General features: G+C 43.7%; 1 protein-coding gene across 1 annotated transcript; it reads left to right on the top strand.

Moving 5' to 3' along the window:
- Window positions 1-5512: 5512 nt before the first annotated feature.
- Window positions 5513-25808, top strand: LOC134050348 (interleukin-20 receptor subunit beta-like). The gene is given in 9 exon segments (XM_062503357.1): window positions 5513-5693; window positions 13318-13433; window positions 13435-13513; window positions 16599-16725; window positions 18173-18363; window positions 21134-21258; window positions 24572-24722; window positions 24999-25144; window positions 25683-25808. Coding segments are annotated over 9 exon segments (1242 nt in total).

Genomic DNA, 25808 nt, shown 5'->3' with positions numbered 1-25808 from the left:
AAATCAGATAAAGAATTTTACTAAGTGGATGATTTGTACAATACAGCCTCTAGGTCTCTTGCAGAATTTCTTTGATGAGGGAATGGTTCTTTAATTACGCTGAAGGCCGATTACCCCATTACAGCCATATTGTTTTGTGGATTGCATATAATTTTGCTGTTTCCAAAGATTCCCTGCCATAATTCTGAAGAAAATGCAAACAGCAAGCAGACACTTGAGACACATTAGGCAAGAGATGCTTTAGTGAATTCAATTTAAGCTGCAACATTAAAGTGATTTTGTTGAATAAAACATAATGCAATAATGAGCCTGTGTATGTCAACTCTGCAAAGATAATAGCTGGAAACTTAGCTCTGCTTTCCTCTTTTCCAGGCTTTTCTCTTTTTAGGCTCATTAGTCAGAGACAATGCTGCAATGAGAAACCTCTTTTAGTACAGGCTTTATTTCAGTTTAAGTATTTTCCTTACAATTGTATTTTACAGTTGAATATAGAGTTAAAGGAATTAATTTGTTTCTGCTTCACATCAGCACTAATGAGATTACACATTATATGGGATTTTTATCCTCTTAAGCCTAATGTTGGGGACGCCATAATGTATAGATCACTCTAGATCACATGGTGATGTTTGTTGCCTTTTTAGAGAAGAAATATTTACAAATGTATGCAGTTGAAGGGAAATCATCTCAGTTACACTCTGTACAGTTTGTTTTTACTCTGCTTTCTGACACCCTTCTTGTCTCTACAGGTAACTGCACTGAATGTAACAAGGCAAGGAGCCCTTTGTGTCCAGAGCAGGGCACTCATGGCATTGAGGAGCCTGTCTTGGAGATGTTCAAATCTGAATTACATGCAAGTAGGCTATTTGACTGTAAGAATATTCACCTCTACCAGAAACAAAAGAATCATTAAAAGCTAATATTCAAGAAAATGAAAATTATAAGGTTTATTTATTTATTTTATCTTCCTCCAGATTTCTTCTGATTTCCAGAGGCCCAGCACAGCTATCACGTGTTCCTTTTAATACCTACCAAAATATCTCTGATCTGCTGTTTGTAGGTGGAAAGGTGACTCCCAACCCTTGTACCTGCACTGGTATTCAGTTATGGCTGTCTTGGGCCTTCAGAGCTTTTGTAGTTTTTTACAGTTTTAGTAAAAACTATCATATGGTTTGGTGATACAAAACCTTTTGCTACAGAAAACTCCTGGGATTCTATGATTATAGCATACTGGCAGCATTTCAGCTTTCATTTGTTCATGGAGTCATCATTTTATATGGAAAAGAAAGGTAATAAATCAAAATCTCAGCCATTCATCATTTGGAGGGGTGCCTCACCTTGTAAATTCGAATTCCTTTAATGGTTTGGCACCGTTTTATTTTGTTTTCATTGAATGAAGAATAGCTAAGGAGAACAGCCAAGCTTATACATCACCACATATATGAATCAAAGGAAAAACCAAGAGTGAAATGTTTTATAAAGGCAAAGCAGTGAAGAGAACAAAAAGAAAACATCGTTTATAAGGGGGAAAAGGCAGACAGTCTTTGTTGCTTGAATTTAGACACTGTGAGATACTGTGCCCTTAGGTGATAAATAAAAGACTCAGGGGTCTGCAGGGTGGGAGCTGGGGTGTCCCAGAGGTTTCTGGCACAGCTGTCCCTGGCAGAGCTGAACATCTCTGTTCTGGGGGAAGATGGATGAATTTGGTTGATGTGGAGAGTGGCTTTGCCATTGCTGCAGTGTGGTCACCAAATGCTCCCTAACCTATTCCCACACCAAAGGTGCAGGAACTCAGGGGAACAGCAATCCCCAAGGAGTTTTAGAGCTGATCAGAGCAGCTCTGTTTGCTCTTATCTGCAGTTCTCCTCTCCTCACAAGCCCCATTTCCTTGTTGTTTGGGCCTGAAGAGTTATTTTTCACTTAAAACAAAAACAAAAACAAAAACAAAAACAAAAACAAACATTCTGAGAACAGCTTTATACTCCAGGTGGAGCAATAGGAAAGAAATTATGAATTCCAGGGGGAACTCTTGGGTTCTGCTAATTAAAAGAATGAAGCTATAGCACAAGAAATGATTTGCACTGCTAAGTGAAGGTTGTAGGGACTACAAGTGACAGCAGGTATGTTACTTGAGTGCAGAAATCAAGGAGTGGGGCTCCATTCTCCTTTCTCTGTGCCTGATTCCCCAGTGAGGACTGTAGAGCTGGGTGAGGAGCATTCCCTCTTGAGCCAGAAAATGCTACATTTTCCCAAAGTAAAGAAGGAAGGAAGACTTTTCAATCGGGTGTGTTTAGCACAGGAAAGTTAAATCTACACTGCTGGCTATGGCATCAGCTCCCCTGTGCTCCTTCCCTCAGATGGCAGCAGGGAAGAAACCTCAGCCACGGAAAAATAAAAGGGTGAGGTCTGGGCATTAACCCCTTGTAAACAAAGCACTGCAAAGGCTGCTCTCTCTCCTGCCTCGCACACTTTGCATTTCCTGACTTTTCCTGTCTCCCTGAGCTGTTCTGAAAACGCTCGTGCTGCTGGCATCCAGAGCAGAGCATCTGTGCTTGTAACTCCCACAGCAGCTTCAGCTGGGATCACAAATGGAACAGGGACATGGCCATGGCTCATCCTGGGAGCCCTAATTGCTCCTGTGTGACCCTTGGTGGTTGTGACATCCCTGAATTGTTTCATTGAGGTAGCCCCAGGCCAAAGATTATTCCTTGTGCTTCGGTGGCTGATGGCTTAGACCTCCTGAGGAGTTATAAATTAATCAACTTTTTCCTTCTCCTACCATATAACTGACCCATCTAACAGTGCCCTTTATTTGTACTCACAGTTTCTTCATTTTACAATTTTTAGATCATTTTTCAGTATTTTAAGCAGTTCTAAGCTGCTTTCAGAGATCTTTGCAGCTTTACTGAACACTAGGTTAAAATATGCAGTCCAGAAATGAACAAACTGTACAGAACCAAGGCTGAGTGTCCTCCTTATGGTGAAGGAAACATAGAATGGAATCTGTACTGAAGCAATATCAGCATCCTGGAGCACTTATCACAACACCCACGAATCTTTATTTTTCTTTCTCTCAATTCATTTACCCTACTGAAAATGCACTGGCAATGGCATCAGCATGTGTGAATGTATTCAAGCTTTTTTGTGCTTTGCTGTTTCATCTGTGAATCAAAATCTTTATTATTTATCACCAACAAAACAAACTCTCCACAAGATTTAAAAATCTGATATCAATTTTTTTTAATGCCAAGAAAACCCTCCAAATTAAAAAGAAACCCTATGTTCAAACTCAACATCTATGAAAGTAGAAAATGGGCTGCAGTTTGTCATTTTTTTTTAAAATTTTTTTGCAGAAGGGGACCCTCAAACTAGAGGGACCAGTGGCTATTAGTATTCTGCAGCAATATGCAGGACCTGGCAGACTATACAGATTTTTAGAGACTGATTATGCATTCTGTTTTTATTGGTGCCATGTCTGTAATATTTGTTTGTCCCTAGTTGATGCCACGGTAGGTGATATAAAAAAAATAAATATGTATGAATAATTTATAAAAGTACTCAGAAGTCACCAAAATGCACTGCTCTGATGATGTAGTGTGCACAAGGGCCTTGGATAATAAAAATAGATTATATATCATAATAGATTCTATATAATAATAAATCAGAGTGGAAAGCATTGGAAGGATACACTTTGTTCTGTATTTTGTGCTGCATTTCTAGAACTCTGGTCAATATAAACAGCTCAGACTGGAAAGGACATTTTCCAAGTTAAAGCATTTTGAAGGCCTAATAAACTTGAGTGAACTTTGTGTTAAAGATCACTGAATTCCTGTATTGTCTTAGCAGGTTCACTTAGACATCTCCTGATACCTTCCACCAGAAAGGCGAAATTCTCTTTGTAAATCAGCAGACACACAGATGGTTATTCATAATCAGCAGGACCACAATTTTGAAAAATAAAATCCCTGATGTTTGCCACACTTTAAAATGGAAAAAAAGCACTATGGTGATTTCAGTCCTGCATCTCCACAGTGGAGCTCAGAACAGTAAGGAGAGAAGGGATTTCATTCTTTATTGCAATGGAATTGTTATTTGAGGTGAAATTCTGGCAGGATACAGAAAATGTTCTGCTGGGACAAAATCTGAAGCTTCCTGGAGGGAGATTCCTAAGACTCTCCTTTCTGTTTTTTTCCACTTTGAGCCACGGGAAAGAGGCATGGCACAAAGACACCAGTTCAGAACTTCTGAGGGGTTAAGCATAAGATGGGCAGAGTAATCACAGAACTTTAGAGTCTGTATCCAGGCTATATTTATTAAGAAAATGTCACAACGTTTCCTATGCCTGCATTGTTCCTTGTGCCTCTGGAGAAGAAACTGTGATCCTTTCATGAATGATTCAAGGTGTCTGAGGCTATTTTGAAACAGATCAATGAAAATTGACACTTTGGCCCTTGGCAATTCAGCCTTTGCTCAAAGAGAAGTTAAGGTTGCCTGAACTTTTCTTCTTCTGTGCAAATGTGAAGAAAATTACCAGGCTCCTTGAACAGAAGCCTGGGACAGAACAATGGTTGAAATTTTATGAAAGTCATTTCCACTAACTTGAATATCACAATTTAGTGTGTTCTTGCTCACATGGAGGGGTGAGGAATCGTGAAGCTTATGCTAAAGTATATTTTGGCTGTGTAAATATGGGCTTGTGCTGTAGGGTTCTAACAGAGTGATGGTCTGGGCAACTTCCTTCCCCTTCCCTTCCCTTCCCTTCCCTTCCCTTCCCTTCCCTTCCCTTCCCTTCCCTTCCCTTCCCTTCCCTTCCCTTCCCTTCCCTTCCCTTCCCTTCCCTTCCCTTCCCTTCCCTTCCCTTCCCTTCCCTTCCCTTCCCTTCCCTTCCCTTCCCTTCCCTTCCCTTCCCTTCCCTTCCCTTCCCTTCCCTTCCCTTCCCTTCCCTTCCCTTCCCTTCCCTTCCCTTCCCTTCCCTTCCCTTCCCTTCCCTCCCCTCCCCTCCCCTCCCCTCCCCTCCCCTCCCTTCCCTTCCCTTCCCTTCCCTTCCCTTCCCTTCCCTTCCCTTCCCTTCCCTTCCCTTCCCTTCCCTTCCCTTCCCTTCCCTTCCCTTCCCTTCCCTTCCCTTCCCTTCCCTTCCCTTCCCTTCCCTTCCCTTCCCTTCCCTTCCCTTCCCTTCCCTTCCCTTCCCTCCCCTCCCCTCCCCTCCCCTCCCCTCCCCTCCCCTTCCCTTCCCTTCCCTTCCCTCCCCTCCCCTTCCCTTCCCTTCCCTTCCCTTCCCTTCCCTTCCCTTCCCTTCCCTTCCCTTCCCTTCCCTTCCCTTCCCTTCCCTTCCCTTCCCTCCCCTCCCCTCCCCTCCCCTCCCCTCCCCTCCCCTCCCCTCCCCTCCCCTTCCCTTCCCTTCCCCTGTTTCCCCTGCAGCCACCAGGGCAGACAGATGCCAGCAGGATCTGATGGATTCATTTAACTGGAGCAGAAACTCACCCACTGTGCACAGGCAAGAATAAAAGAATCGGAAATGGTTGAACGTCAGGTCTTGCCCTATGGCAGAAAATTTCATCCCAAGTCAGGGGGTCCTGATGCTCCCAAACTTCAGTGGTGTGCAGCAAAATGGCATTCCAGGAACTGGGGAGCACTGAAAGCTGAGATCAATGAACAGCAGCAGCAGAGAATCCAAGCCAAAGTTCTTGGAGCAACAGGTATGAGAGAGTAGAGGCAGTGACCAAAGACATGGAGATTCCTGCCTCAGCAGCAGGGTATGGAATAGGAACTCTCCTAAGGGAAACCCTTCATGATCCAGGCAGTTTGTGCTGGTCAGATGTACATGAGCTGATGGGACAGACTGAAATAGAAAATATTGTAATTTTTAACTGATTTGGCAGAATTAATGGGCTTGCTTTTAAGTACATCTTTTAAACTGTCTAAAATACAATTCTGAATGCCAGAGGGATTAGTCTCACTGATCACAGCTGTTTTACCTGGCTTATTTCCTTAGTATTCTTCAGTTTGATTCTTGAAACCATCTGCAGCACAATCTGGATTTGTTCTTTATAATTCTTATCTCCTCATCCTTAGTCCCAAGGAGAGCTAAGCAGAAGTGTTTCATAAGTTTATTTCTATATTTACCTGCCAATATCTGCCCTTCAGGCCAGACACAGAATTTTAACAATCAAGAATGGTTTCTTCTGTAAAACCCAAACAGAAGAATATTTAGATATCTGTGTGCACCCTACTGCATCTGCTCTGAGTATTCAGCATGGATGGTCTTACATGGCTTTGGAGTCTTGGTTTCTAAATTACTCTATAAAAGAGCAATCTGTTCTCTGGAGTCCCAGTAGATATTATGGATTGTTTATAATCTTGAAAGGTGTCCTGGTTTTATTTGCTGAAAATCAGAGAAATAACCCTGTCTTTATGGGCACGTTTTGCATTTACAGAGGCTCCCAAGTGCTCTGGGACTGCAGACAATAAGCCACCTGTGAATCCAAAATCAGCATTGGTGATCTCACAAGGACGTCTTCAGCCCCAGGCTGTAATCTCAGGTGGGAGAAGTTTTTCCTGGACTGACCACTGCAACTCCACAGAGTGTGGCTGTGTTTGGAAAGAGCCAGAGCACGGAATTCATGCTTTAGAAAATGATACTAAGTAGAAGAGATGAACTTCAGAAAAACCAATAAATACGTACTTCCCATGTTAGCATCCTTGGAAACAAGCAGGTTTAAAAAAAAAATATGATTAAGGAAAGAAACATGATTTAGAGTAAGAATTGTCCCTTAGCAGAATGCTTGCACATGTTTTCTGAACTCCAGGAGACTTTTAATACAGCAATTTGGCTCCTACATCTGTATAAATATTTCAAAGCATGCTTACTTCTTTCCTGTTAACTCAATGCTTTCTTCAAATCCTTCTAGATCCCATTTCTTTTAACTTACATTTTCTCCTTATTTCTATACTACCAGAAAATCTAACATGGATTCTTGAAAAGCAACTGCTATATACACAGCAAAATATTCATAAACATCTCATCCCACAGAAAGAAAAAATATTCTTTGATAATTGGAGTTTTGTTGAGTCTTTTCACTGTGCTTGGGTATCTTGGGCCAGTTTGAAATATTTAAATATTCATCTTTACTTTTTTCAAACATGGAATCACTAATCCTCACTTGAACACACATGAGGTTTTTTCCTAAAATTCAGGCTCCCAGATTATTTTTTTGCACTGAACTGCAGGATGAACCTCCTAGAGATTCCCTTCTTTAATCTAACAATTAAAGGTGTTTTGTTTCTCTTTCTTATACTGATTGTGAGGGGGAAAAAAAACAAAACAAGAACAGACAATCCAGCACTTTTTTCAGTTACACTGGGCTTGCTAGATTTATGACTCAAGAAAACATACCAGAAATCAAGTGGTCTTAAGAAAAAAGAGGGCTCTTTTTTTTTTGTTTAATCTCATGGAGAGGTTTAACAAAGTGTCTGTCTCTCTAAAATGAATATTTTTTTCTGGATGAGCTGGGGATAAGTCTCACACAAATGTAACAGAAATGCATATACCAGTGCATATTCCGGGTTCCAAAGGTTTTGTCTTCGAAGTCAAATCATCCTTGACAAAAGTACCTACAGTCATTCTGTGGAGCAACAGTGACGTTTAGTGGTGACTAAAGAAATTCCTAAATTTTGTTGATCCTTTAATGTCTGGATGACCCTGGGTACATTTAACAGACGTTATCACCCTCACTGAATTTTCCCTTTTCATACTCAGTTTTGTCTTCCTTCTGTCCCCATTCTTTTGTATATTATAATGCAGTGTTTGTAAAGGGGTAAAAAGCTCTATGTCTACAACAAACCAACACGGAGATTTTAAAAACAAAGCCTCCTTGAGGATCTTCCTTGAAAACCAACTTTTTTGCATCTCATGCTAAAACATTTAATAATCAGATAAATTTTTCCTCATTTGAGAATCAGACTGAAGCAGCGCATTGTACAGATCAGATTGCAAGGATTACATTTCCCTCATTTCCCTTATTTGCCTTAATTTTTCACTTGTCAAGTCAGCGTTCTGGCCTTAAGCTGGGATCATTCAGTCGTGGTTTTGCTTTGACCCCTAAGCAAGCAGGACTTGCTCCTTCAGAGTCCTTCTCTGCCATTGCCCAGCAGGTCCCCTTTGTGCTGCAGGTGTAAACCATGTCTGCAGAGCCGTGCACTCTGAGCTCAGGGCTGGAGCTGTGCTGGCTGCCCTGCTCTGTCAGGTCCCTGCCTGAGCTCAGAGCACAGACATCATTTCTGCTGCAGCAATCCCCAAAGCCATGCTCAGCCCCTCAGCAGAGCGAACAGCCAGCCCTAACAACCCCAACAACAGTGCAAGTTGAGTTGTTCTGGTTTAAAACAGTCTCCTTCTGGTGTAGGTTTTACAAAAACTTCAGCGGAGTGCCAAGAGTAGAAATGGTCAACACTGTGTGCAGCAGGGTTTCAATACCAGATGTACATTTTGGGACCCAAACACCATTTCCTGGGGAAGTTCCAGCCTCTCTGAGTTCAGCATCCCCCTTACCTTGCCCTCCCTCATAAATATTTGTGGGTTCATTGCCATTTTATATTATTGCCCTCACTCATCATACAGAAGCAGCTTCTGTGAAGGTTAAGTGACAATTGCATGTGAAATTAGGCCTTTGAGCTCCTTTGGGATTTTAAGAATGGGATAAATTAGTGATTCTTCTGGGTTTTTTCATTCTGATTTCAGGGACTCCATCTATAATAAGAAAGGAGATCAGATTTGGCAACGATCATATGAACCTGAAAGGGCTTTTGGCCCTCTTTTCAGACAGAATTACTTCACTTATCCCATTGATAAGGTCTACATATCTACTGATGTGGAAACTCCAGAGTCCACCCTGTGTCCTGTGCTGGATCTCTAATTCTCATAGAGAAAATGCTTGTTGGAAGAGCAAAGGAGGAAATCAGGCATTCAGCTAATGCCATTCCCAGTACAGCAGCAGCAGCTCTTGTACTCATCTTGTCCATATTACAGGCTGCCATTCAGTGCAAACAGCAAATTAATATCTACAGGACTGGAAGCATTGAAAGAGTGGAGATCAGAGACTTGAGGGAGAGTTGGATGGATAAAATAGGTCATTTTGTCTAACCATGGCAAAAGGGACATGACTGCCTCTTCCTGAGTCCACTTATTTAACTGAGCACATAATCCCTTGGTACCCAAAAAAGCAAATATTTGCAGTTAGTGTATCAGTTTGGAGAAAGCCCCAGGGTGCCTTTATGCCCAAACCTACAAACAACTGTGAAAACACAGCACTGGAGCTTTTCCAGCCATGGACTGAAGTAAACATTCAAAACTCCTGTATTTAAACAGCTGGTTCAGGAGTCCATTGTCTGTCCCAACCAAAATTCTTCCCTTTAAAGGGTTTTTAAAATGCTTTCTAGATATACAGCAAAGGCTGACTTGCAGGTAGCACTATAATTTCTCTTGGAAGAACCCAGCACTGTGTTTTATTATAGTACTTCTCTCTCTGGTAATTTATTTTCTTGTGTCAGCCTTGTCCCCAGCTCGTGGTGCTGCTGAAGCTCAGGACAGGGACCCTGGTGTGGCCAGGTCATTTCCCAGCAGCAGGAACCTCACAGCTCATTTGTTCTGATCCATAAATTCCCTGAACTTTGCATTGCCCAAAGAACCAGTTGTGGATCTGAATCACTCCACTCTCAGCCAGCTCAGCCAAATTAACCCTTCAGCCACTTCCCAGCAGCACTGCAGTCACATCTCCAAAAAGAGACTGCTTTGGAAACATGAGTCCATCTTTTCCAAGGAAAGAAAGGGTGGGGGTTTTGGATTTATGAAAGAATAAAAATAATATTCAATCAAGCAAATGTCTCCAGATTCTCAGACATGCAGGGGCAGCACAATCCAAAGTCCCCACATTTCCTCCCTCTTTCCATCATTTCCCTTCTTTCATTTCTTCCTTCCTTTGCTTTCTACCCCCTCTTTTTTTTTTCTCCTTTCTATCCTTCCTCTCAGCTCCCCTCATCCTCCATCCCTACTTCTGTTCCTTCCTGCATCCCTTCCCACCTCCCTTCTCTTTCTCCTCTCCATCTTTGGGACAGTCTGAGCACTTCCCAAACCTGGGAATGTTTTCCTTCCATGGTAGAAGGATGTTCTCTGAAACACCTTTCAATTTATCTTTTATCTTCTTGATCTTCATTATCCCAATCTCCTGTTACTTTTATCTAATATCATTATCCCAATATCATGTTACTTTTATCCTGATACTTTTATTGTGGTGAGTGACTTTATTATTGTTGTGAAATGAAAGCAGTTCCCAGACCTGTTTCCAGTCCTGGGAATGGCAGTCACATGCTGCCTCCCAAAATATTCCCTTCCCTCCACTCCCACACGATGGTTTTGCAATGTAGGTAAATCCTTAGGCAAGGGTTCTGCACTAAAAGCAAGGTCATGGAGAAGCCTGCAGAAGACAGAATTCTGCACTCACTGGTCAGATTTGCAAGGCTTCAAGTCTTCTCCTAATCAGAGGGGATTTCTCCCTCAGTGACTTGGTCCACATAAAATATTTTTCTATATTTGTCACATTTATTTAGGTTTTGACACAGATTGGAATCTTAAGCATATCACAACACACACATAAATAAATCAGTAATTAAAATGTTTTAGCATCTACCAGGATATCTACATATTGCAGAGGAGATCATAGGGAGTCATATAAAGCCCTGCCTAGTTACTACTCAAATAACTTAAACCTTTCCTTTTAGATTATCACCTGTGTCTTTTTTTTTTGTTCCTTCAATCTATTTTCCTTGGAAATGACCTCACGTGATCAACCCAAACTGAATTAGATATGGATTCCACAGCATCCTGGCTTACTGGTGCAACTACTGGCCTGAATAACTTCAAATGCAAGGCAAGAATTGCAAAACAAATTTAATCAGACAGATGTTTATCGTTAGAAATACATGTTTAGTATATTTCCTCTTTAGAAACACATGCTGAATAACATTTAAAAAATTTACAGAGATATAATTGGAACAATAATTGATAAGGGAAAGGTATGCTAATATTTGTTTCAGCAATTTCAAAAAGACCTGAAGAACTGGTACAGTTCTGAAAGCAATACAGTACAGCTGAAAGAGTTCCTTTTATCTCTATAAAACCATTTATTTTCATACAGCACCTCAGAACAGGGGGAAATGTCAGAAGGTGTTTTGCCACTTTTATTGCTCCTGTAATCTAAATAATCACCTCTATTCCAAACCTGCTGTTTTGCACCCCTCAGCCCTGTATGTGCACTACCTTCAGCTTCCACCTCGAGTTTTCTTCATATTTATGGTGGCTGTAATTAAGGCAGGAAATATAATACAGTATTATCACAGTTTTCATTTTGGAACCTTGCTGATAACTCAGGGCAGCTGAGTTGTTATTGTGCCTCATTGTTATGGCAGACCCACTCTCCCTTTCATTGCTAATCATTGATTAATTAGGAAATGGGCCTGCATTCATCTTCCCTACCCTTGAAAATGAAAAGTTGTCTGGCTCGCTCACAGACAGGGCTTTGAGATTCTTCTCAGCTTATGTCTGAATATTTAATCAAAATATTTAATCAACATTCATACACCTGTTTATGGCACCACAAGAGTAACCCAGTGAAGAAGCAGAAATGCCACACAGCTCTAACTGAACAATAGTTCAAACTTCAGAGTTGCCTCATTTCTAAATTCTTGGTACAGCAAGAGAACAAATGGATGGGTTTTTTCCACTGACAAGTAAATTTTGCCTTTTTTCTGCAAATCTTCCTTTTGCTTCCCAGCAAAAAGCATACTGTCCTATTGCTAATACTGTCACACACACCCATGTTTTCCTCTTGGACCTCATGATTTCCACAACAATAACAAAGTCATCCATCACAATAGCCACCTTTTGGTTATCAGTACAGATATTGGATGAAAATAAAAAGATAGAAGTGAAGAGCAAGAAGATAAAAGATTAGTTGAAAGGTGTTTCAGAGAACATCCTTCTACCATGGAAGGAAAACATTCCCAGGTTTGGGAAGTGCTCAGACTGTCCCAAAGATGGAGAGGAGAAAGAGAAGGGAGGTGGGAAGGGATGCAGGAAGGAACAGAAGTAGGGATGGAGGATGAGGGGAGCTGAGAGGAAGGATAGAAAGGAGAAAAAAAAAAGAGGGGGTAGAAAGCAAAGGAAGGAAGGAAGAAATGAAAGAAGGGAAATGATGGAAAGAGGGAGGAAATGTGGGGACTTTGTGCCGCTCCTGCATGTCTGAGAATCTGGAGACATTTGCTTGATTGAATATTATTTGTACTCTTCCATAAATCAAAAAACCCCACCCTTTCTTTCCTTGGGAAAGATGTACTAAACAGGTTTTGACACATCCCTTTTGTTCACCACTGAAAACAGAAGTCAAATCTTTTCTATTAAAAGGTCTTAGAGAGGATACATTTTTTTTAAGAACTAGAAACCCCTTCTAAGGTGGCAAATGAAGAGGAGGAGGAAGTAGTTTAGAAGAGAGGTTTCTAATATTTGCTTTCATCAGAGCTAAATCATTTGGTGGGATTTGGTGGGATTTGGCCTTTGCTTGCATTATCTGTGCAGTCCGACTTTCTTTCCATTGAAGTGACCTTTTGCAGAACATGAGGAACTCCCCCTGAACTTTGCCTTTCCCTTTGCTCTGAAGGATCCAGCCTGGAGCACAAAGGGAGCTGCTGCTGCTGCTGCAGCCCTGGAGCCTCGGGGCTTTGGGTTCTCAGGTCTCAGCTGCATCCAGAGGAAAATCCTGCCCTCACCCCGGGTCAGGTGGGGAGCAGTGGACTCTGGAAGATGGAAAAACCACAGGATACCTGTGCCTGCACCAAATCAGACCTGGAAACGCAATTTCCTGCTCAGCACACGCCCAACACAGCCAGCAGAAGAGTGGTTTTGGAGATGAACTGGATGGAGGACACAGGTTCCTTCCATCAGCCCAGAGGTGCCAGTCGTTTTTGCAAGGACATAAGACATGCCACAGGAATATGAGGAAACCTTCCTGGTGCTTGGAAGCATCAGGATTTATCCAGTTTGGGGCTGAGCAGAGGAGTGAGCATTTACAGCTGTGTGGGAAAACCCAATATATGCTATTTCCTCCTTAGCAGGCCTCCGTTAAAGGTGTGAAATCTCTCAGGGAGTGTAGCAGAGTTACCCCATCCAGCAGAGAGCTGCACAGACCTGCCCAGAGCTGCTGGCAGCAATCACCTGGGCACTCCCTGCAGCTGCATCCTCGCAGACAGTACCTGTGCCTCCCTGGCACTCTGCAGGCAGGCAGCAGGAGCTCCGCACTGCCCTGGGGTCTCTGCTCTGCCCACCTTGGCTGCATCAGGAAAGGATCCCTGGCTGGCAGGGGAGACTCCTCAGATGTGTAACCAGGTGTGAACGTGGGGAAAACCCGAGCAAAAATGTCACCAAAGCTCATCTGCTTCTTCCTCTGTGCTCTGAGTGCACCAAATCTCTCAGGTAAATGAAAATCTTCATTGACTCGAGTCAGAAGACAGAGAGGCTGTGAGTAGCAAAGTCTTTTCTCTTTTTGTTCAGTATGCTTCAGCAGCACTTAACCCAAAGGAGTACAAGGTCAGGTGATCTTGAATTTTAGTTACTTTTCTAAAATGGGTATCGGAATAAGCAAATGAAAGAGGCAATCTGTAAATTCTGTTCCACAGGTCACTTCTGAACTCTAAAGGGAAATTTCAGTTTGGAGGAATTTAAGTAATGCTGGTTTTGTCTCTGCTCTTTTACTGTTCTGTGAGAAGCTGAGCTCTCAAATCTTTCAGTGCTGGTCACTCTGTGCATAGGGATGCTCTGCCTGTGGAGTGGATGCAGGGTCAGAGAGGAAGGATGTAAAATTCTAATTAATAGCTCAAGTTGCTTCTCTGAGGATCTCCTTCACCCTGGAAGGAGGCTGTGCAACTGGAAATCTGCTTATCCAGGTAAATGCTACACAGCAGACCCATCTCAGAGGAGCTTGGTCTCAGATCTCCTGCCTGCATTCTGGTGTTTGCAAAGCCAGTACTCTACAAGGCAAACATGGCTTGCCAGTGTGCTTGGGTTTTCCCTGGTCCAGGTTTCCTAAATGTGCCAATTTAGGTTATCTCAACAACATTCTGGTTGTCTTGCACTCCATTTTTTTTTCCTCTGCCTCAGAAAAAATAATTTTACAGCTGCCTTGTTATAGTTCTTAGATGGTCAGACAGAATCCAGTGACAGCACCAAGTGGTTTCTGCTGGGAGAGTTTTTTCTGTGCAACAGGGAAGATTATGACAAATGTGTTTTAAAAGATGACAGAGCTGGGCAACTATTATTTAAAGAAATGTGGGGTTGTTTTTACTGCATTTTTGCTTAAGGCTGGGCTACCTGAGTGCTGTTTGCAGGCAGGAGCACTGCTGCCTGTGTGGGTAGTGACTGCCAGCCTCTCACACTGTGACACAGAGTAGGAGGGAAAAGTGGCATAACCCACACTGTGTCTGCCATTCTCTTGGCCTCGACCTGAAATACAAAAATTCATGTCGCAGTCTCCTTTCTGAGCAGAGAGCACTGATTTGGTTGAATGTTTATGCCCTGAGCTGCCCCTGTGGCTGTGCAGAGCAGACACAGGTCACAAGACAGCGTGTTCCTGTCTAGCCTGGGACTCTGAGTTTTGATTCTGGCTGCTGGGGGCAGAAAAAGCCAAGGGGGATGTACCAGGGTCTTGCCTTTTGCTGTGAGTTTGTGTAAGCAGCAGATGAGGGAGGGATGTTCCCCGAGCCTGCAGGCTTGAGTTGTAGCCAAAGAGATTTTACCATAATTTATTATCCTTGTCTAAATTGCTACTTCTAGGACTTAGAGATGTATGGCCTTCATTTTCAACATTTAGCTAACAAAGAAATGTCTTTATCTTCTCCGGATGTTATAGACATTATTTTCCTGTTACCAGTGTTTAGAACTCAGAATCTCTCTGTCAGATTCCCCTTCACTGATATTTCCTCAAATGTAGAGTCAGAGTATGCTCCAAGATACAAAAAGCTGGTGGCATTGTTGTCCTCCATATTAGCAAAGAAGATTAAACAATACAATGACTGCAAGTTAAAAAGCCAGTGCTTATTACCACAACAGGAAGGATTTCTCAGCCTTATAATTAAAATTTTAAGGGATATGCCACTGTGCAGCACCAAGTCTGAGGTTGCTGTTTCCTCTTATGCTTGCTGAGCCCCCTGAAAGGAGATAATATTATGAATAAAAGTGTAATGGTATTAAAATTTTTACAGTGTTCACATACACTTAGCGTAAGCAGTGATGATAGTAGTGATGAAGTAACAGCAAGTAATGAGGAAATAATACATTGTTCTATATTCACAGAGCAACAAGGATATTACAATCTATCCCAGAGCAATGGAACTTTATCAAGGTTTATTTAAGGTATTTCAAGCTGAAAAGTAAGACAGAAAAATGTACTAGACTTGACCATGGGTGGGTTTTTTAATTGTAATTTTCTAACACAAAGAGAATTAAAATACTAAATGTTAAATTAAAAGGGTCATCACCATTCTAAATGGAAATGTATTCTCTGTGTAACAAATTAAATAAAACGTATTGCTGATAGGGTAGGAGACAAAAATGCTATTTGCAGAGATAAAGCCATTTCTTTGGCATGACTGGAGACATTAGGGTGAGAGTCAATACCCTGGCTTCAATGAGTGTAGTTTGGCTTTTCCTGTGAGGCTGCTGGTGAATTCAAAATCAGATGGAAATGTGGCAGCTCTCAGCCCTCTGGGTCCTGCCTTGCTCTCTGTCCAGTTGTCTCCCACACTTTGTATGATCATTGTTTCCTTTTCCTTCAAAATGAACAAACCAGAGCTGATGGATTATTTCAACATTCAAACAAAACACTTCACTGTTTGCACTCAGTGCTGTTTATATAACCTAGAATTGTCTTTCCTTCTGCTGTTAAACTTGTATTTGTTACAATTGCTTTGTGGGCTGTTGCAACAGATGGGTGGGAGAAACCATGAATACAATTTGCTTGGCTATGACACAGGATTATGTCTAGATCAAAAGTTCTCTGGAAAAGCATGAACCACTCCTCCAAACTATAACTTTCAGAATATGATGCCAAACAGAAACTTAAATCAGTGAACAGTTTTTATAGAGGCACGTACATTGCCACTGGGTACAGAATCTTTCCTAGTCAAAGCAGGAAAGAATCCTAATTTCTGTATGAACTTCTGTGGTTCAGCTGAAGTGAGATGGCAGTCACTGTGCAAGGAGAAGACTCACTGCTTTTGACAACAAAAAAAGTGCACTAAACCAAGCTCAGCCACGAAATGAAGATTGCTCTCACCAAACAGGAAATAACCCTTGGGCCATTAAAAGACTGATAGTCCAATTCAGAACTCTCTGCTTTTAAAATAGGTTTCTAGACAGTTTAATATACAGTTTAGTACTATAGAATGCCAATTTTTTTTTTACCAAAAATGGCCTAAAGTCAAGACTTGAAAAGACATGAAAACTTCTGCCCCGCCCCCCCAGTAAATTAATTTCTTTGCCTTTCTTTTGCTGGGAATTTTAGGAGGAGATGCTTTGTTACCAGCACCTCAGAGTATCTCCATTCTTTCAACCAACATGAAACACTTCTTAACTTGGAGTCCTGTGATCATCCAGGGAGCAACTGTGAGATACTCCGTTGAGTTTCAGGGGTAACTACTTGATTTGTTTTTGTTCTTTTTGCTTCTTGAACATTGTTTATCTCAACTTTAAGTTCTAAATTTTTTGATGTCTTGATCATATGCAGTTCACAAGCCTAAGAGAAGTTTGCTTTAGCACAGTTAATGAGAAGTAGGGGAATAATCCCTTTTGCTCCAATTCTGGGACATTTTGCAGGCTAATAGATACCTGAGTAATCCAAGGTGTGGATCAATTCCATCAAAGAAGTCTGCCTCTGTCCAAGAATTCAAAAGTTAAGAAGATTTGCAACATTTTATTTAGAAGAGGACGGAGAAAACATTGAGCTTTATTTTATGTAAACGTTTAAACATTTGACGCACACCACAGGAGGTTTCTGACACATTTTTGAGCTCTTACTTTTATTACAATATAGCTTTGGAATTGGGGGATGATGAAGTGAAATGAGTGGGCAAGGCTTGATGCATCAACACAGCGCTGGTTGTCCCCACCTCCCACAATATTGTGCTGCATTTGGCTCACGAACCCGGGGTGATTTTCTCCAGATAAGACCTAAAACACACCCACACTGGTTCCAAACACCTGTGGTGCTCCCACCCCAGTGCATCCCAGTACAGGTTTTACCTGGAAAGCAGCCACCAGCAGCCTTAGCTGCACAGACACAGCTCCTGCCAGACTGCTGCCTGTTTGTTGTTCTCTTTAAAAGAACCGAGCTGCTATTAGCTGCTATAAAGCTGTTTATTGTAAAGGCACATCAGTCTCAAAAGGCAGAGGCACAAGCATTAAAGTCCGTGCTAAAAGTTTTTGGTATAGAGTCCTAAATAGAAGTAAAGTCCCAATTAGAAGTGGAGGCTGCTCCTGTCGAGGTACTGGGAGGGACAGTGATGCTGCTGCAGCTCCTGTCTTCTTTGGGTGATGATGATGGTGGTGAGGGGAAAAGAAAAGCGAGAGAGCAGGAGCCAATCTCTCCCCAGTGCACAGATCCTTACACACAAATTACCCAATAAGCTAAAAACATGAACCCAAGCCATTTCTTCCTAACCTATTAGAATTCTAGTTTCTCAGCACATATAAACTATACATATGGTCTGCCTTGTTCTAGCTAAAAAATGTAAGCAATATTCTTACTATAGTTTTATTATGTCAAAAACTATGTTCTTGGAGCCTGCATGGAAATTTGTTTTCAACACTAGTACCTAGGACCATGCTTTTCAGCCTTCACTAGAACTTGCTCTTCTACACTGGCATCTAAGACCTTTACTCAAAGCACTTAAAACATATTCTTACTTACTAATCTAAAACTTATACTTACACCTTTACTCCATGTATGAGTGGCCTAACATACTTCAATCTATCCAGAGGTTTTGGTTCAATCCCTGCTCTCTGATTTCTCTCTGAAGAGTTCAGAGAGGCCTCTGGTTCACAGACTCCAACAGGTGCCTGTGTGCTCCGTGTCCGCAGGGAATACGAACGGGAATACGCCAACGGCAGCTGGATCCCCATCTCGGAGTGCTCCCTCACCACAGCCACGCTCTGCAACATCACCCAGGACATCTCAGCCACTGTGCCCTACAAGCTGCGGGTCAGGGCAGAGCTTGGTGCCACCAGGTCACAGTGGGGCACCATGGAAGGATTCTTCAACCGCGCCATGAGTGCGTCCTGCTCCCAAATTGCGTCTTCTGGGCTCAACTCTCAGAGCTCGGTGTTGAGGTGTTCTCAGGTGCCTGTTTGTGCCCAGTGCGTGGCACACAGGGCCCAGATATGCACACAGCACACCCTGCTTCTCATCTCCTCTCCTTCTGCACTGGGGGGTTCCCTTCTCAGACAATGTTCTTGGGCGTGAGCTCATCCCCAGGCAGAGACAAATTCATCTGGGCTTGAATTTCAAGGGTTTCAAAGATAATCAAGATGACTGCAGAAATTTCCTTTCTCAGGTTGTTCTTTCTTACCCTTAAATTTAAGGTTTTTGATCAACTAGGCTTGCTGTCATTTAATCCAAGCCATGAAGTCACTTCTAAGAGGTCCAGAACCTGATCCTGAGGGAGCTTTTACTCCAGAAAACACCCCTGTCATGCTCTATCTGCCTTGTACTGTCCTGAAAATCCCACTTCACTCTTCCCATGGTGTCAGATCTGTGAAGTAACCTCAGAAGAGGAGAGAAAAGTGGAACCCACAGCACTAATTTCATCCTAGCAATGCAGGATGTTTTCTCCATATACTTCCAAGTCCTGCAAAGCCTGAGGCCCAGCTTAACCCAAGGATCGTGTTGTAGCCTAAAATGAGTGTACTCTTTCCATGATTTCTGTGGAATAATTCCCTCTGTTCACTGCCATGTAGTCAACTGCTTTCAGCAACATAAACTGTGGTGGGGAAGCTCTGCTGAGGTCACTGCTAGACTGCAGCTCTCAATCTGGCAGCATTGATCAGCTTTAGCCAGGCAAGCAATTGTCTAAACCAGAACTGACCCAATATTAAAAATTCATTCATTTTTGGAAGTTACTCACTACTTCATGAGGGAGCAGTCCTCACTCACACAGAGGTCTTGGTCAAAGCAGCACCATCAGAAGTGCCACCAAAGCTGGTGAATGTGACTCTTTGTGTGGAAGCATAGCCTAGAGAGTGCTTTAGATAAAAAAACTCCTTCCCTTTTCCAGCAGCTGTGGAGGCACAGATAGAGGCATAGACCACACTGTCAGGCAGAGACAGGGGAAGGACATTCCTGAGACTGGCAGGGACAAAAGCAGCAGCTTCTCATGGTTCAATGAAGCCTTTGGCAGCTTGATCCAATGTCTTAGGGACCCCAAAACAGTCTTCTGACTAAGCTGTGACAGTTCAGAGGTTACAGCTTGCACTGGGATCCAATGTGAATGTGACAGATGTTTAAAAGAGAAAGAAAAGGCACTGCAAGTTCTTGTCCTTATGCTGCTCTCCTACTGCTCTGCTGTCACACCTCTTAGGAACGCTGGCACTGAGTCTGAGAGGAGCTAAGGGGTTCAAGCACAGCCCACAGGCTCTGGAAGGACTCACAGGCAGCCAGGGCAGCAGCACAGCCCTCGGCTCTTCCAGACTGCACAGCCCCAGTGCCAGCCCACAGGGCTAGAGGCACATCAAGGATGATAACACATGGAAAACCCTTTGAAAAGATCTTCCTAAAGCAAACAATTTAGTCAGTCTTCCTTCTTCATTTCTCAACATTCAAATAGTTAGCTGGTATCCAGTGTGCCAGCACTAAATAGAAACGCTCCCGTTTGTTTAGCAGATGTATCTTGCAATGTTCTTTTGTCAGTGCATTAGCACAGTATTTGCTTTTAACCTCCAAATGATAATGTTTTGAGGGGTTTTTTAATTTTGAGATGAGGTAGTAAGGAGATTTTCACCTTTGTTTTTTTTCAGATTTTCATTTAAACGTAGAAAGTAGATTCCCAGGCCTCCCATTTATGGCACACTCATAATCTACACGCTTGGATTTTATGTTTTCATATTGCTCAATATTAGTGGCAATTCACTGGATGTAAGAGCAAATTCTATTAAGAACATCTCTTCTATATGGCACTATGCATCACTCTCCTTCCTTTCTTGAAAGCAAAGAGGTTGAAACAGGTTTCAGCTACAGCAGTGGTAAAAAAAAAAAAAATTTGAATAATGGCATAGTGCTAACATGATCTCTGTACTGCCTTGAACTTCCCACTTCATAAATGTACCGTGCACAGTTCCATCTATGCTCGATTGATTCTCATTATTTCACCAATATTCCTCACAGCAGAATCCCAGACAAAACCAAGTTTTGAATATCAAAGTAAGCAGGAAGCAAATCACCTAAAGATTTACTTGCATACATTTGCAAAACCTGAAGTCACAGCAGATCGTCTGCCCAAGCCCATCTAAAACCATGCAGACACTAAAAGAAAATCAGGATTCATGTGAATTACCCTGAGGCTCATGATGTTTTTCCCTTCACCTTTGAATAACTGCCAAAATTCCTACAAAAAGCAGTGTTTTTTCAGCTCCTATTCTGTGTGTCAGAGCTGAGCTCGTGGCCAGGAGCACAAGAGCTGACCTGATCTGGTGTCCCAGCTTCTGTGCCCAGCTGGTTCTGCTGCAGCTGTTCACGTGGGACCCTCAGGCCAGGCAGCTCCTCCACTGGAGAAAATTCAAAGCCTTTCAAGTTCTGTGCAGCTCAGCTATTGCCAAATTCCCATTTGCAATGCCAGTCATGGTCCCCGTCCTGCTGAAGGTCTGTGCCTGTGTTTGGACACACGGGGAGGAAGAGCAGAGAGGTTTCTGCCCCGCTGAAGCAGCCACCTGCTCTTGCAGATGGATGTTACTCCACTGGTGCTGGCAGCCTCTCTCCCTCTCCTGCCTGGGCCAAAGGGGGGATTTCAGGGCTGTCTGGGGGTGATAATGGTGGTCTCTGTGTTGCAGCTTCCCTGACCCCACCCCTGCTGAGGGTCGTGGCAGATGGGCACCATTTACTGGTGGAGCTGGCAGACATGGGACCCTCTTTCCAGTTCCACGTGCTCTACTGGAAGAAGGGCCAGGAGAGCAGGGTGAGTTCTACCCACATTGCCCAGAGCCTGTCTGCCAGTCCCAGCTCCTGCCGTGGGGCTGAAGGACCTGCCTGGAGTGGATTTGTGCCACCTCATCCTGCACACACCACTGGATTGCTGTGGGTTCCTCGTGGAGAAGCTTGGCTGCTCTTCCCACATTTCCTTCTCTGGGAAAAGGAATCCCCTCTCATAACTCAACTACAGATAGAAACCAGGAGTCAGGAACCAAAGGTGCTTGTGCTGACTTCTCCCTCTGAACATCATCTGGTCTGCTAAGACTGTGATTAAGGTGTCACACTGAGGTATTGACAAACTTTTCTGTTTTCTGAGCCAGAAATTGCAGCATTACTCATCCTTGGTGGATTTTTGATCCATTAATTTATCTGTTCAGGATTGCAATCTGTGTAAACTTCTATCTTGTACAACTTCCTGCAATGAGGAATTCTGCAGCTTAGCTGTTGTACAGTCTCAACCTTGAGAACAATTATTCCCCATTCGCTCTTCTCTTCTCTTCTCTTCTCTTCTCTTCTCTTCTCTTCTCTTCTCTTCTCTTCTCTTCTCTTCTCTTCTCTTCTCTTCTCTTCTCTTCTCTTCTCTTCTCTTCTCTCCTCTTCTCTCTCCTCTCCTCTCCTCTCCTCTCCTCTCCTCTCCTCTCCTCTCCTCTCCTCTCCTCTCCTCTCCTCTCCTCTCCTCTCCTCTCCTCTCCTCTCCTCTCCTCTCCTCTCCTCTCCTCTCCTCTTCTCTTCTCTTCTCTTCTCTTCTCTTCTCTTCTCTTCTCTTCTCTTCTCTTCTCTTCTCTTCTCTTCTCTCTTCTCTTCTCTTCTCTTCTCTTCTCTTCTCTTTCTCTTCTCTTCTCTTCTCTTCTCTTCTCTTCTCTTCTCTTCTCTTCTCTTCTCTTCTCTTCTCTCCTCTCTCCTCTCCTCTCCTCTCCTCCTCTTCTCTCCTCTTCTCTCTCCTCTCTCCTCTCCTCTCCTCTCCTCTCCTCTCCTCTCCTCCTCCTCTCCTCTCCTCTCCTCTCCTCTCCTCTCCTCTCCTCTCCTCTCCTCTCCTCTCCTCTCCTCTCCTCTCCCTCTCCTCTCCTCTCCTCTCCTCTCCTTCCTTTCTATTAGTTTCATATTCTGTCTCTTTTTCCAGGCCAAGGACTCCCAGACTATTTAGCTGCTCCCTGTGGAAGCCCTCACAGCTATTTTTGTCTTTACCAGGGAGGGCAGGGAGAAACCTGCAGAGTCCGAGGTGCAGGAACACTCTGCGTTAGCACCATAAAACAAAACAAGTCTTCCCACTCCCTTGTCTCTCCAGCAATTATTAATGTGACTACCACAGAGCTGATAATCCCATGGAAACTGAACCCTAGGTTCCTGTTTCTGATGAAAGATGCTGTGAAAATGTAGGAGGAAAAATCTCATGAGCATAATTCCACATTTATCAATATTGAATTGCATTTGTTGCTTTATTATCAGATCCTCCTGCTGTTCTTCACACTTGTCTGTCATCTTTACTGTTGTGAAGTGGGTTTTTAGTACCACTAGCAGTATCAGTTTTCATTTTTCCTTCCTGATCACCTCCACTAATACCTGAGTCCCCACCATGACTTCTGCCACTCTCAATTAGCAATTTACTCATATAGAAGTCTTTATTCTGTAAGGAGGCATCAGGAGCAGGACTGCCCACTGTGAAATCCAGCTAAATGAGACCAACGTTGTCCATAGGCTTTCTGACACCTTAAAAACAATCAATAGGTTCGTATCTGAATGTGTCTTATGAATAAAATATTACTTCTTCAGTATGTGATTTAATGACCTCAACATTAACCCCAAATTTCAGAATACTTTCTACCAACTGGACTGGTGCAAACACTAGTTTGGCTGGTCAGTACAAGTCCTATGCTGGGACTCTTACTGGCTTTTTTATTAATCTTTACATCTGACACGTGCCATTTGATGTTTTTGCAAGAGGTCACCCCAGATAGTCACAGACCTGATTTTGTCCTTGAAATCTTTTCAAACTAATGGCCCTCCATATCATGTTTCTGTGGAGAAGGCTGTTTTGATGGTGGAAAGGACTTGTCCTGCCAGGAGAGCCCTCCTGGCTTGTTGTAGTTTTCCATATGTGTATGGAGCTGGAGGCTGATCAGACCTTCTGTGAGAACAGGTTTGCATCTGCAGCACAGAAAGAGGAGCAGCTGGGGAGCTGTTACCCCTCCTCTCATGGCTGGGGACACTGGAAACAGAAAATTCATTCTGCTAGCAATGAATGCAGACCTATTTATGGCAATAAAATAATGTACTGCTGACCACATGCTGTTTAAGCTTTGCTGGAGTGTGTCATAGCTGCACACACCAAATCACTCGCCCCTCACTAGCCCAGTCCATCCCCTCTCAGCTCTCTGGCACAGCTCTCACACCCCTCTCACAGCATGGTGATGATTTTGGCATCCATCACACCCAGAAAAACCCTCAACCTGTCGAGACCTCAGACATCCCCCTCCTAGCAGGGTAGCAGGTCCTGGTTTAGTGTTGTGGCCCAGCACCATCATTTGGACTCTTTGGCTTAGAGCTTCTTTCTTCCATCCCCTCCCGCCCTTCCCAAAGCGTGTGAGCTCATTCTGCACTCCGCTGTGCTTTCTTGTTGGCTGCTTTTATCCTTCTTTTGTTCTGCTCACACAGGCCTCAGGCATCCCCTGCTGCTCCCTCCTTTTCTCTCTGCACAAGCATGACGGTGATGCCAGATCATTTTTGTGTTTTCTCTTTTCTGTATCTCTGTATTCTTTACACACCCATTTGGAGCTCTGTAGCCTTTTACTGCATTTGTAGCCAGTTTTCCCAGTACTTTCCCCTGCCTTGATACACAGAAAGACAAAACATATTCCAAAGCCCCTATCCTATCTTGGTTCTTCTTAGAAACCAAGGTTGGAAAAAAGCTCTTTCAGACACATTTTCACCAACAAACTTCAGTTCCATCTGAGGGGGGAGGATTTAGAAGGGGTCTGAACTTGGGGTGGGGGAGTTGCATCACCACTCGTGCTCCAAATTGGTGCTTTTTGTCAATTAGGCTAATTTACTAAACTTACAAATCTATTTTCACCCTGTGAGGGGTGGGCTGTTGTGGATATTTTCCACACTGGTCCCTGGAGGCTTTTCAATAAAGATCAACATTTTTATTACATCCTACACTAACATTATCTCAAAAGTGTGTGTGTTTCACGTCTAGGTTCTCTAAAGTATCAATAGCAGAGCTGCTGTTCCATGCAGCTAGATCCTTTGTTAGATCCTTGCCCTGTGCCCTGACGCTTTGTGTTCTGGGCCTGTGGCAGGTGCAGCAGAAGGTGATGGAGGAGGTGAGCTCCGTGGTTCACCTGGACACCATGGAGGCAGGAGCTGAGTACTGTGTGAAGGCTCAGGCACACGTCGAGGCCATCAACAGGAGCAGCAGCTTCAGCCCCACACAGTGTGTGAGGGCACAGGGTAAGAGCCAGCCTTCCCTCCTGCTCCCTGCTCTGCTCAGGCCCAAAGCTCTTCCTTTGCTTTCCACCCCAAACCTTCGCCCTCTCTGCAAACGTGATGTGTTTTTTCCCTTGGGAGAGGTAGAACAGGAGGAGTCAGGAGTGCAGCCCCCACACTGGCACGGGATTTGCTGGGGAGGGATCTCCCCAGGGTGGGTGGAAGAGCTCAGGCTGACTGCAGTGAGTGTTTTGTCCCTGCAGTGCCTCTGAGAAGTTTTGCTGCTTCTGTCATTTCCAGGTGACACATCCGTGTGGTTGGTCACTGCCCTCATCTCCTCTGCTGGCTTTGCTGTGGCAGCTTTAACCCTGCCTTACCTTACCTGGAAAATAAGTAAAATCTTCCAGTATTCCCTCTGCCCCACTGCTGTCCTTCCAGACACACTGGTAACTTTTTTCTACTGTGTTTTATTGGTCTTTGTAGTGCTGGGTATTCACAGGAAGATGGGGCAGGCAGAAAAAGCAGACTCCCAGGAAGCCTTGCCCATTCCAGCGTGAGGAGCTGAGCTGAAGGGACCAGCAGCCCTGAAGTGGCTGCACAGCTGTCACTGCCTTTGGCCCCAAGCCCCAGACAGGGAAGATGCTCCCGGTGCTTCTGGGGAAAAGGCTTGGGAGACAGGGACTGACCCAGCCTGAGCAGCTGCTCCCTGAACCAAACAGCTGTGCCACTGCCACCACTGCTCCATGTCCCCTGCTAACCCCTCTGAGCTCCTCAGCAGCTTGCTAAGGAGAAATCAATCAAAAGCTCCTCGGGAATGTGTTGAAATGTCCAGTTCAAGTGAGAATGCAGGTTAGCAGCTTCTGAGGCTGGGGGTTCTCTGGGCAGCTGTGGCAGGAAGGATGAGAGGAACACTTTGTGGGGAAAAGGACATGCAGACCAACTCAGCAGCCTGAGGGTGTTTGAGTGAGTACATTTGTTTTCCAGAAAGAATCAGAGCCCCCCACCCAGCTGATCCTGCGGGGCAGTGAAGAAGATGAACAATGTGACCTGATGGTGGTTGTGGTGCCCTCAGAAGAAGTTCTCCAGCTGTGGATTCAAAAAGCACTTTAA

Source organism: Cinclus cinclus, chromosome 16 (assembly GCF_963662255.1).
Source record: "Cinclus cinclus chromosome 16, bCinCin1.1, whole genome shotgun sequence".
NCBI lineage: Eukaryota > Metazoa > Chordata > Aves > Passeriformes > Cinclidae > Cinclus > Cinclus cinclus.
Note: the sequence above shows the minus strand (reverse complement) of the source record. Positions and strands in the feature narration are given on the sequence as shown.